Source organism: Pomacea canaliculata, linkage group LG11 (genome assembly GCF_003073045.1).
Source record: "Pomacea canaliculata isolate SZHN2017 linkage group LG11, ASM307304v1, whole genome shotgun sequence".
Taxonomy (NCBI): Eukaryota; Metazoa; Mollusca; class Gastropoda; order Architaenioglossa; family Ampullariidae; genus Pomacea; species Pomacea canaliculata.
The window spans coordinates 1589320-1602329 of record NC_037600.1 but is presented as its reverse complement, the minus strand read 5'-3'; the positions used below and the strand labels follow the sequence as shown (position 1 = coordinate 1602329).

The window sequence follows — 13010 nt, the reverse complement described above, 5'->3', positions numbered from 1 at the left end:
GAAAACAGCCATTTGAGACCAAGTGTCTTGGTAGGCTTCTCAGAATCTTCTACATGGAACGAAAAACCAGAGTGGTGAGTCACCAGGAACCCCTTCTGTAGGGCAAGCTTGTCTGGTTCAGCCATATGACCTGGCAAATCTCCCTAAGACCATCATTCAGGGCATTTTGAAATAGGTCAGCATCAAGGTGGACCTGGGCTCCGGTGCATAGGCGGTCTTAACTCGAGTTAAGACCGCAGTTAAGCCAAGCACGCTGTCTTAACCTAAGACGCCTGCTAAGCGCGGTGCATGGGCGATCTCAACTCGCTAAGCAAGCGGTCTTTGTCTTAAAATTTGAGACTGGTCCCCCCCAGGCTTAACTCCTTGCTTAGCCGCGACACGCTGCTTACGCATGACCGTACGGCGGCTTTCGTAGTAACAGTGGCGCTTGATGGTGTTGTTTACTGATTTGCCCATTGACAAGATACATATTTTTCACTACTTCAGCGATCCATCAAGTCCATTTGAAATGTATGACGTCGATTTGTTTCATCGTTTTCGATTTTGTCGAGCGAACATAACAGTGGAAAATGATTACGACCATCATTTTCAACGAAAAGGCTCTACTCCGCCTTTGTTGCAGGTAAGACTATAGTCACCGCCACTATATAAATATATAATTAATAAGTGTAATTGACAGCATTACGTTAAAAATAGTTAATAATGTTAGAATGACTTCAAAAATATAATTACATAATAAAACAATGGCGTAGAACTGAAGACGGTGTTGACGACAGTGGGTGATGTTTGTTGTTTATTTGATGCTCTCAGGTAAACACGAGACACAAAACTTATATATATTTGGAAAGGAAAAAACTTGAATTTTGCAATAAAAGTAATGAAAATTTTCTACTTTCACTCTGGTGACAGCAATAATCCAAAAAAATTCAGTTTGCTATACTTGGGTCATATGAGCAGACGCACAATTCTGGCCCATCCACTGTGCTCCAAGTGTTTGTTTTAGAGTATGTAAACATTATTTAAAAAATTGATGGGCATTGTATTTAAGTAAAACAACACAGAATAAAGTAGCAGAGCACCAGAATCTCTTATATAGTTTGATTTAATACATGTTTATCAATTTGACAGGCAGTTCATTGCAGTATGTCTCAAGTTGTAAACATGTGCTCAAGAGATTGATAATCATAATAGGTTAATGTTCACATCGTCCTTTTTAACTAAAAATGGACAGTTTTGTTTAGATGTGAATACTAAAATACATAAATCATTGAGGTCAATAATATTTCCTATGTCTTTTGCAGGTGATGGTTGCATTACAATTTTATGCTACAAGCACAATGCAAGTTGTAGTGGCTGACGGCATTGACATGGGATGAATATGGGAGACAGTGGCTACCCGCTGAGGGACTGGCTTAGTTTCCCTTTTTTTTAAAATGCAAACAAGGAAAAGAACTCCTCCCCTTTAATATCATATGCTTCAGAATATATTGTGTGACTTCAGATACATCCCTGCCAAAGCAGCAAAAATCATCATGTGTTCCATTGTGCTGTCATAATTTCTAACTGAATGGTCACATTATTATTCAATTTGACTTTGGCTGAATAGCAACATCCACCCCAATCAGTTGGTGAACACTTTCAGCAGCTGGCATTACCAATTCATTTTCCATCTATTTTTCTGTCTAGTATTTGTTACCTCAGCCTGTGCCAGATTTATTTTGATTTCCATGAATTGCAATTCTTTTTTAACAAGATTCAAGTTCACTGTCCAGGAGCTACAAAGTTTTTTGTTCTCTTATCTTTGTTGTGCATTCTTTTGTATCATCAGGTATTTTGCTTTCTTTGGGTGACCAGTTGACGGATGGAATTCTGGTGTGTTTTATCTGAGAGTCAAAAAGATTTTTTTCAGAAATGTGCAGCTGTCTAAGCCTAAGCCGCTTTGATGGCTTTGAATATTGCTGTGTGGCTCTCTGTGTGGTCTTGATGCTGCACGAAAGAAATGTTTCTTAGAACAATTGATTCATGACACTTCTACTTGGGAGCACTGAGTACTTACCAACGCATTAGGTTATGTAAAGGTATTGCTTGAATTACTCTTCTGTGTAAAGTTTCTATATAAATAGATTATTGTGTTGCTTGTTATTCTTTGTGATGCCAAGTAACTAGTAAAAAGCAGTTATGTTGATATTTACTACATGCTGCTAGTAGGATTGTGAAGGACATGTTTCTCTCTTTAGACTTAATATTTAGCACTTTTCACTGGACTCAGGTGTAGCCATTTCAGAACTTCATAACATCTTATTTGCAACTGTTTAAGAATGTAGACACTGCACATCCATGTCATTCAGAAGCTGAGTGTCTACTGGAATCTAAACTGTAGAACACTGGTACTGTAACATGCATTAGACTTGTAGTTAAAACTTGTTAAATGTCCAAACTGACTGTGGATGTAAAGACAAACCTGCTGTGTACATCTCCCAAATTATGTCATAATCTGTGTTTGGCACTTGAATTAAACAATTTATAATTTTAAGCCAGCTGTGGAAAATTATATGTAGCTGCCCTCTCTAAAGTACAAAAACCTTGGTGGCTTTTCCTTAATATTTCATGTTTTGTTCAAAAATACCATCAGGAATATCTGTGATATAAAGTACATTTTTAAAATTTCCCATTTGAAAACATCATCATCTGAAATGTTCAATTCATTGTTGTTTGTTATGCATGAAAATAATAAATCTGCATATACTTCTAACAAAAGCATTTCCATTGTTGAATTAGAAGATTGAACTGGAGTGTACTATATTGCACCTCCTACATATGTCAATATTATTTATTACTCTCCCTATCATAAAAGACTTCTTGAGGAACCAGTGTAAATGATCACCACCTGTCACAAAAACTAAATGAGAAATGTACCTAGTCATTTTAAATAACTGTATTTCGGATGGAAATATTTATTTCTAAACCGGCTGTTGTGTGCTGACTATCGGCTTTGCATTTGCATTCTCTCGGTATCTAGAGCTTTTTCTGCAGATGACACAGACGTGAAAAACTAAGTCTTACACAGGTAAACAAAATGACTAACCTTCGATGTTTATGCCGTCCATCAGTTGTCTGCAATCATCTAAAATATTTATCACTTTCTCCGTTTATCACTGGTGTTTCTGTGGTTGCCCCGCCCGTTGTGGATGTTTTGACGACTGCGAGATGAAATTGTGGAAGATTTTAAATTGTTTCATTTCTTTCTTATTTCATCTTTTTCTTTTTCTGGTAAAGCCTCTTCTTCTCCCTGGTAACCTCCTCGATTAAGACTAATTTTTCGCTGTCGCACATCTCTCCTTCGTTTCAACCATGGTATGCAGACGAATTTCGCGGCTCAGCACCATCGCTGTAGCGCAGTTTTCATTGTGGAATATACGGTTGGCAAGGCCGCTCCGGACGAATTTATTTATATCGCTGACCTCGACCGCCGGGCTGACCTGACCCGTTTCTCAGCTAAGCAAGGGGCTGAGATCGCTCATGCAACAGGCTTGAGACCGCGAACTTAGCCAAGACGAAAAGCGAGTTAAGCAAGGCATCTTAAGACGAAAAGTTAAGACCGCCTATGCACCGGAGCCCTGCTGACTACCGCTTAAGACAGGCCTAAGTGGCAAGCCTTGTTAGCTGCTTCATATATCCAGTTGTTCTCCCTGATGACCTGCCTGTTCAGTGTAACTGTTCATCAACTGGTATCAAAGGACAAATGAAATGAATGGACTATACCAGATAGTTAAAGATTTTAGATGATGATATCAATTTTAAACACACATTTTAAACTTACTGGGACATGATTATTTTCTCTGTTTATTTCTTACTTTTATAACTTGTTAGCTGAAGCACTGCAAATTTCTACATGGAACAAGTGGTCAAACAGGGTGAACAGTCTTTATGTTACTGGGCAGTAGTAGCATCCCATTGTTCTGTCTGTGCTGTCTTTACAAGCAGACTAACCCTTGTCTACAAACATTGATGGTGACTTATTAGGTTAAATAAACATTCCAGTCACCAGTTTGATGTTTACATGAAGAATGATTAATGTATATGAGTGAAATATGCATTTCGACTTATCAAACATGTTTTCTTATTCCTCTAGATTCAGACCAGACCTCAAAACCTTTCAGCATCACTAGCAGCAGAAGCAGCACAGCAGGAAGGGGTCCGGAAGGTCAGGGTCAATCAAGTCATCAATCACAGCAGAGTGTTGTCATTGAAGGCCTGGACTCCGGAACTGTTGTTGGCATTGCATTTGCAGCTTTTGCCATTGGAATCTTACTCACTGGGGCTCTGTGGTTCATACACACACATACCAGTAAGGCTTGGAATCTTTTGAAAACTAATTGTGTGTACATTTTCCTTGTCACTGTATTTCTGTATTTCAGCCCTACTTCAAGACTATTGTCAACTTGATATATACAGTATCAGCAGACAGGCATCCAAAATAACATTTCTGCTATCCTAGTAGTACCCCTAATAGTAGAATATAGAGAAGACTGAAGATTGTTTAGAGTCCCTTATTGTTCTTTTACTAATAAAAATGTGGGTTTTTTTTTAATTCAGAATATCTTTATTGTTGCTGCTTGATTTTTTTCTCTGGCTCATTGTATTTGCAAAGCAGTTTTTCTTTTCAGTGTTGAGTTCTAACAGTTTTTGGCTCTTTGCGAACTGCATGTTGCAGGTCCCACAAAAAGGGGGATGTCTAGCATGGGAGCAGTCAGCGGAGATGTCACTCCCAACTCGTCATCACCTATTTCAGCCTGAAACAGAAAAGCTGTACCTCCAAATTTGACCTCAACCTCAATCTGTAAAAAAATTAAAAGGAAAAAACTCAGGGAATGTGAAAGGAAAAAAAACCCCAAAACCATTTGCTGCAAATTTGCCCAGTCTGTAGCCAACTGTAAAAAAAAGCCCAGGAAGTCATTTTTTTTCGAAAGTCCACAACATTTGAGAACAAGCAGGACTGCTTGCTGTGGACATGCCCTATCATCAAAAGCAAGATCCTGCAGTTTTCAGTTATCACTCTCATGCAGATGAAAATCAGCGCAAGATTAACTTTGTGATTGCATGACCTTATTGAGAGTTATCTTTTTTCAAGGTGGCTAAGCAGGAAACACCATCCAGTGTCTGTGTGATTGCTTCAAGGTTGTTGATGTGGAGACAGCAGCTGATGAAGTTTGATGAAGGAGGCATCCATTTAACTTTATCCTAAAAATTTAAGAGGGTGACAATGAAAGACAAACCCTGCACAAAATACACCTTTAAAAAAAAGACATCCTGGTAGATATTTATCATGATGGGCAGTGTACATATTGCAGGACTCAGTGGCCAGAAGTCACAAGGGACTATTGACGGTTAGCTTATGACTTCAGCTTCTGCCTTTGTGCTAATGCAATTCAGTTGTGTTCAGAGTACGGGTACACTTTACTGTCAAAAAATAATTTTTATTCTTTCAGCTTGTATCCTTTTCGGTATCTGCTCAATTAAAAATGAGCACTTTTGGTGTGAAGGGGGAGGGAACAAAGCCTCACCACAGATTACTGCTTTTCTACAAAAAAGGATGCCTCCACTGTGCATTACAGACCTCAGAGACCGTTCTGGTGGAACACATGAAGTTCACCAAAGTGGTTCATGATTTTTATCTTCCATTGAACTGTGACAGGAGCTGTTGTGAGGTATCATTAGCATTTCAGGGATTTTTTTTTTTTTTTGTTTGGAATCCTACAGGGAAATATTTTGCTTTGTGAGAATGTGCTTAAGTTATTACATTCATTTGCAGGATGAAATCTTGAAATCGTAGTAGGTGAGAACATTAGAGTGACAGACCTTTAGAGCACTTTTGAGGTTTGCTATTATTCTGCATTTACCACTGGAGGATAACTCCAAGATAAGCAAACTCTTCTGTGCACTTGAGCAGATAATGCAGGCAAAGAAAAAAAGAAAAAGAAACCTCTCCTAGTTTGAAAAAACAGACTGTGTGCCAGTATATCAGTCCTTAATGCAGCAGTATGCGCATAAAGTCAAGTCACTTCTGGATCTGAACTATGGTGTGGGTACAGTTACAAGCCATGGAAATAGCTAGTAGAGTGCACAAGGTTTTCCCAGTATTCAGGTCTGTGACAGCAAGTTTTGTCTGTGATGTGAAAAGAAAATGTTCTCATTGCTGTTACAGTCTTGCGCATGGTCAAACCTTGTTAGCATCATGCCTGGCCTTCCATTCACAACCTGTGTATGAGAAAAAAAGGAAGGAAACTCACTAAAACAAAATGTGAACAATATACCAGAGGCCAATGGTTTTTGCAAGATCAATGATATTATATTTCTTGATCCAGTTTTAAGGTTGCTGATTTTGTCATTTTATATAAAGAAAAGTATGCTGTAATTCATCATTTTTTTCCATAAACTATGTTAAAGATCATCATGTTTATACACACTGTGTACTCAAGTAATAATCTGCTTTTTTTTTTTAAGACACGTGCATTTGCAGCACTAGCAGTGGTTGGTCAGAAAGGCCCCTAACGCTATGGACTTCTGTGCAGCTTAATAATGGGCCTTAACTCAGATAATCACACAAACCAGGAAGCAAAGAAAGAGAATAATTTAGAGGAAGGTACATGCCTTTAATTCCTTGTACATTGTTGATGATAGTGTTTGATAGACAAGACCACAGTGATCAACCTCTTCACCTCCTGACCACTGGAAATTATGGCGTAGTGAAGTAGTCCTTCAAAAACGATAGTTTGGAGGATTTTGAATAAAAAAAACTTTGGAAATTGGAAACAGCATCAAATTCAGAAAAAGTGAACACTACAGGAGCATGTAAAAAGATGTCAGTAAATTTGAGAATCGATCTTGTTATGACTGCCACTACAGCTGTAGCTGTTAAGTAATCTTAAGAAAATTGTCTAGACAAATTCTTATTTCCAGATATTCTAATGAAGTAAACATCTTGGAGTGGCATCAAAACTGCTGTAGGGTTTAAATTGTTTAGCAACTCTTGCCAGATGTGTTGGTAATCTGTGACCCACCACCACAGAATGAGAGATTTTGCACATTTTGTATTTTTAAAATGTACAGGTTTGGGGATTTCATTTGATGCTAAAGTTGTTCTCCTAGTCCTAAAATTCAGTTTGAAGGTTTGAGGTGTGCAAGACCGATGGCACAAAGTTGACCCTAATCACCTTTCTAGGCCTCTTTTACGAAACTGCTCTGTACGACTTAAGAGTCATGTCATGGTGGTGGATCACGTATGATCAGCCAAGGGAACACAATTTGGAGAATCACATTTGCAGAAACATTTCTTCCTCAGAAGGTGGTAATTTATTACTTGTGACTAACAGCTCTCCTGTCACAAATGTTGCAGAAAAGGTCATTTCAAACTACTCTCTTCCACAGAACAGTAGTTTAATCTACTAAAATGATAGTTATGTCTACTTTTTAAATTGTTTTCTTCTTGTAAGTGTATTTTTATTACGTAACTTTCAGCAGTCATTACCACCACAGCATTTCGTGTTTTTATACATCTATTACAAATCAATACAAGAAATCAGCTCAAAATAGTGACAGTATTTTCTCACCCTTTTTGTTACATAATAAATGAATAAAGACATAAAACAAAAGATTAACATGAAATTAATATCGATTCAAGTGGAAGGGTTGACCTTTTAATTTGCTATGTACTTAACACTGATCAGACAAGGAAATATTGATTTTTATTTAACCAGCAGTCATGTTAGCGGGATACCCTACTTGTATTTTGATATTGTATGCTATTTAAGAGAAATACTGAGCCAGTTTGTTGTGTGTAATGTCTTTCACAAAAATAAGGCCTACTTCACTAAATGCTTTTAAAGCAGATAACTTCTTGCTGATCTGATTTTAACCGTTAAAGTTGCTAAAAATTTTGTGCTCAGGGGTAGTTGTAAGCTCCTTGTAAGAACCTCATCAAAGAATTTATGCTTAAGGACAGAGCATTTTGTAAGATCTTGGAAAATCTTTGTAATTTTACTTCCACGGATGCTTTCATGACTGTGATTCATTTTATATATTAAATTTAACATGGAAGTATTTTAGACAGTTTTAGAGTTTACCATTTATTGTTATGTAATGAGTACATGTACTTAATTAAAAGAAAAAATATTGCCAAAAAGAACTAAAGAAAAGGCTATTGCCAGAAAATAATTCACCTGTGAGTTATCTGTCTTTTACTTGCATGGTTTCTTATATGTGTGGAGGGGGGATTATTCAACATATGTTCAGTTTTATAATAATGATATTTTGAAAGGCACAATATGCTGCATTAGCTCTTGTGTTGCATTATTACACTACTGATCACTTATAGAAACAAAGAAAGACGGACGTTAGTATCGGTGATGTTTTGATAGACACCATCATTGAAAATTTAGGGATGTAACAGATTGAAATAAAAAATTGCAGATAAATTTCTATGCATACTTCAAGAAGATTGATAAGTGACAACATAAAAAGAAAGTTGATTTCAATAAGTGTTTATTAGTATTTTGCAGCTGTTTTGGAAGACACTGTTCTGTAATGCAGTTAATGAATGTTAATGAAAATTAACATCCTATAAGAATTTGAGAGATTCAACCATTTTAAAGTACTCGACTTTAGTAAAGCTCACAGACTTGGATATTTTCGTATATAGGTGCCAATCTGTGTCTAAAGTCATACCACCATCACCATCCCCCACCTCCCTGAGTTCCTTGCATGAAGAAAATTTGGAGAAAACGTTAATTTAAAATGTGGGTTGTATTTTTTTTTATTATTGTTGAAGTAGTTATCTTAAAGATAGCTATAGCAAAAAAGTTATATCTGAGACTAATTGTTGATAACAGGAAGAGCTTGGTATTCACAAGAATAGAAGAGAGGTTATAATGTAACAGTGTAATGAGAAGTATGATACAGCAGCAAGTGGCAGGAAGGACGGTTACAGAGTTGGTAGGAAGCTGTTTTTGGTTGAAGTGATGTTCACCTGAAAGTTTTGTTACATTTTGTTAAATGAGGGAGTCACATTGCAGCAGGCTGTGTATTCTCAGCTGTACCTACCTCTCTTCAGACATTTTTTAAAATTTTCTTAGCTGAAGCAAGATGATTCTAGCAGCTAAAAACACGCTTCTCACAAAGAGGCAGCATAAGAAAAATCATTTTGCCTTCATCACGAGACTCAGATAACATGTAATTTTGTTATAACTCAGGACAAACAAAAGTTTGCTTGATATGGATTTTTTCCTCCTTAAAATTAGGTTCTGTTAATAGATCTGAAGAGACACAACTAAATGTGTTATTCTTTTCACCTGGAGATGTTCACCTTTTTCTTCTAGAATAAAACAGCTGATGAGGATGACGTTTCAGACATGGCTAATTTAACACAGGCAGCTGCTTGATGTCTTGGACAGGAGAGCTTGAATAGTGGCGAGATAACTGCCATTATCTCTCTACCTCGGGGTTAGATGTTGTTAGGGCAGAAAAGCCAGAGTTATGATGTCATTTACCTTCTGTATGCACATGCATGCTGTAACTCCCAGACATCTGTAAATACACACACATATAAATGTCCTGTACAATAAGAGTTGGTCATTGAATTTCATTGGATGTGAGATTCACTGTAGTATTTTTGTCTGTTTTAATAACAATGTGAACTTTGTGTGGTGGTGACAAAGCATTATGATGTTGGCATAGTCCTATGTTTCATCTATGGTCTTCAATCCCGTTACCTTGTATTACAACATTGCAGCGTATATATATATATCTGTTTGTCTTTATCTTTTCCCAGGCTCCGGTTGCATTCTTTCACCTCATTGGTTTTTGTTTGTTTGATTCTTTTTTTAAAATACAAGGAGAGCAGGGATATATTTGCTATTAGTGGATAAGAGGCAGAGCGTGGTATTTGCATCTTTTGTTGTTCGTGTTGTAATGTTGGCAGAACATAAGATTGTTTTGATCTTTTACCTTTATAGCATTAACCACTGTGGAAATTTTATTTCCTCCAAAAGCATCGATTGTTGTGTTGCCTTATTGTTGAGCCAGTACTTTCGGCCTTTTTGTTTGTTTGTTAAATTAAGCATACAGGGTTGTCTTTTAATTGCTTTGAACACCTCGAAATTACTGGTATAAGTAAAGACACATTTTACCTCATTAAAGTGCTTGCTTTTAAAAATATTTAATTCATTGTTTCCAAAAATGCTGTTTGTTAACAACTGCTTCAGAAATATGTCTCTTATGTATGGTGGTCCGTGGGTCTTGAGCAGGTTTTAGCTAAAGCAGTTCACATAGTTGGAAAAGTTCCTAGTCCAGATCTGTGCTGAAATTCAGTGTAGGGCCATTAAGCTGCGCTCCAGTAATCCGTGAATTTGTTTAAGCCATGCAAAATGCTTGGATCTCAATTTTTTGACACTATAGATGGTATGAACCTGGACATGGCCTCTCAAACACTTGAGACAGGTGTTGACAGCTGTCATTTTGGCATTTCAAATGTCCGCGATTGACATGCTTTGCACGATCACGGATTAAATATTTAAATGCTGGCTCATAACTTCAAACAGGTATTTGTAGAAGATTAGTCTTTTATTTATCAATAAGCAATAAAATAACTTGCAATGAAATTCACGCTGAATGTCAGAGTTATGGAGGCCACCATTGTAACCGGTTCACACTTTACAATGCTACAAAGTTAAGAGAAAGGATTGTGATCAAAAACCATTTTTTCATTATTTATTGTAATTTATTTATTATCAAAAAATAGTTATGCCATGGACCACTAAGCTGCGGTTAGGCAGTTTGGATCCCAGTCACCATGGCTTAATGGCCCTACACTGTACTGTGGCAAAAAGTTATCTTTATATACTTCATATTAGTACTTAAGTGTTATTTGTATTGTCGCTGTTTTACAGGTTTATTTAAAGATTAAAAAATAATTTAAGTTACCTGTCTTAACATTATTTCAAATGTTGTAAATCTTTTCTCAGGTTTAGGTTAGCTCCAGCTTGCTTTTGTAAAAGCTAATCATTGTAACAGCTGTAACCGCTATTCATTATATTGTCTTTTTTTAACTATCTTGGATCTGAAGCAAAGATTGTTTTTACCTTACGTTGACATATTCCCAGAAAGGAAGTTTATGATGTTTGGGCACCACTTTCCAGAGAACTGCATACAGCTCACCACCTGTAGGGCTGATAGTAGACCTTAACCTTTATTCAGAGTGTTTAGTGATGGATCCTTGTTAGTGTGGAAAGCCTGACAATCTAAATTGATTATGCTTGATTTACTTCTCAAGCACTACTGCTATAAATTCTTGGACATTGTAACTAGCTCAATTGTTGTTAACTTTTTGACAGAGTCATGAATGGCGAGAGCTTTGTCTGCTCTGGCTCTGTTATTTTTAATATTCTTTCACCTGGAGTTTTGTATTTATATGCTTAGCTGGTCTTTTAGCAGGTTTTTTAATTATTAAACATTTTGAAGAATGTTTAGTTTGCTAGGATATGGCTTTTCTTTTGGGTGTTCTATGGAAGTTTCCACAATATCTGTGGTGGCTAAATAAACTAAGGATGAGGCTTGCTTTGTTTACTATAAAATAAGATATAACTAGTGCACTTTATGGATAAGTTGGATATGCCTGCATTTTGAAATCAGCAATCTCATAATCTCACAAAAGATCTGGCATTGTCTAGAGACAGTAAGCACTATTTATTCTATGACACTAGAAAGTTGAAGAGAGAGAAAGATTTTAAATTTTTTAGGCATTCAATCAACTTGTTGATAATGGTCATCTCTCAGTTCTTGGCCTTCGCTTTGTAATTATTTGACCAGACAAAGTCAACATTTCAATTTATTTTTGCTTCCATTTAAATTGTAAAGATGTTGTCTTTCTCAGGCTCAGCCATAGAATCAAATGCAAAAAAGTACCTAATATGTTTCAGGTTTTAATAAAAGCTGGTCTTTTACTGGATGTTCTTTGTGTTTTTAACAAACTTTCTTTTTCAAATTGTCTGTCGCATTTTAAAATAACTGAGTTGCCTCCCATTGTCTGATTTTTTTCTTTTTTCTTTGAAGAAAATGTTAATATGAAGGCAGCTTGAGAAAGATGAGATTGTTACAGGTTAGGATGATTTGCATGTAGCAAAATTTTCTCTACCTCATTCAAAAGTTATTATTTTCTTTTGTGATTGAATGTTATTACCCAGTGGTGTTTTGTCTAGTACCTGCATGTCTGCTGCAGAACTATCATAGCTCTTTGGAGGTTTTTGTTAGCATTTTAGACCGCTGCCATATCATTGTCAGAAATCTCTCCCTCTCGCATTCTACCACCTCCTTTTCCCCGAAGTCTGTGACAAGATATTTAAAGTTTGTTGGTGATATATTGTTCAGTTTGTTGGAAGTTTTCCTCTCACAGACACATGGAAAAGGGTTAAAGTGGTGTTTGTGTGTGCGTGCGCATGCATGTGTTTCCCTTTTGTGGGTGTATGTATTTTGAAAGTGCACTTGAGTTTGTTCTGAAGCTCATCTTCTATTGTACCAAGTCAGTAATAGTGGCTGAATAAAAATGGCAATGTTTTGTCACAGACCTGCCTTTGTTCTTATGACAGTACAGAAAGTTCCAACCAAGAACTTATTGTATTACTTGACTGCTTGCAGAGGATTTTTTTCAGTTAACTACTAAACCAGGGCAGGTGTATACAAAGCTTCCGGTTTAGCCACATTCATTGTTTAGGTTCGTTGAGACTGTCAGCAGAGAACTTCGCAAGAGGCTAAGTGTTGGTCTTTGCAGACAGATAGCAGTCCACCTATCAAGTCAGTGTTACAACCTTCTATTTTCATTTGTGGACTATGGATGTAACTGCCCAATTCATTTAAATTCATTTTCTCTTGGGAAAGTATTGGGGTAGAACTAAATGTGGTGTGACCATTGTGGATATTTAAGCTTACTAATAAAGCAGAGCTATATTACAAAAACAAAG

At 36.7% G+C, this 13010-nt stretch overlaps 1 protein-coding gene across 5 annotated transcripts in view; it reads left to right on the top strand.

Annotated features, from left to right (window-relative positions):
- Positions 1 to 12614, top strand: part of LOC112575967 (transforming growth factor beta receptor type 3-like) — a 75749-nt gene extending 63135 nt beyond the window's left edge. For all 5 annotated transcript variants that reach the window (XM_025258147.1, XM_025258150.1, XM_025258151.1 and 2 more), the window contains exons 15-16: positions 4133 to 4348; positions 4715 to 12614. In XM_025258147.1, coding sequence (XP_025113932.1) covers positions 4133 to 4348; positions 4715 to 4797 — 299 coding nt within the window. In that variant the 3' untranslated portion in view covers positions 4798 to 12614. The remainder of the gene's footprint in view (positions 1 to 4132; positions 4349 to 4714) is intronic.
- The last annotated feature ends 396 nt before the right edge of the window (positions 12615 to 13010 follow it).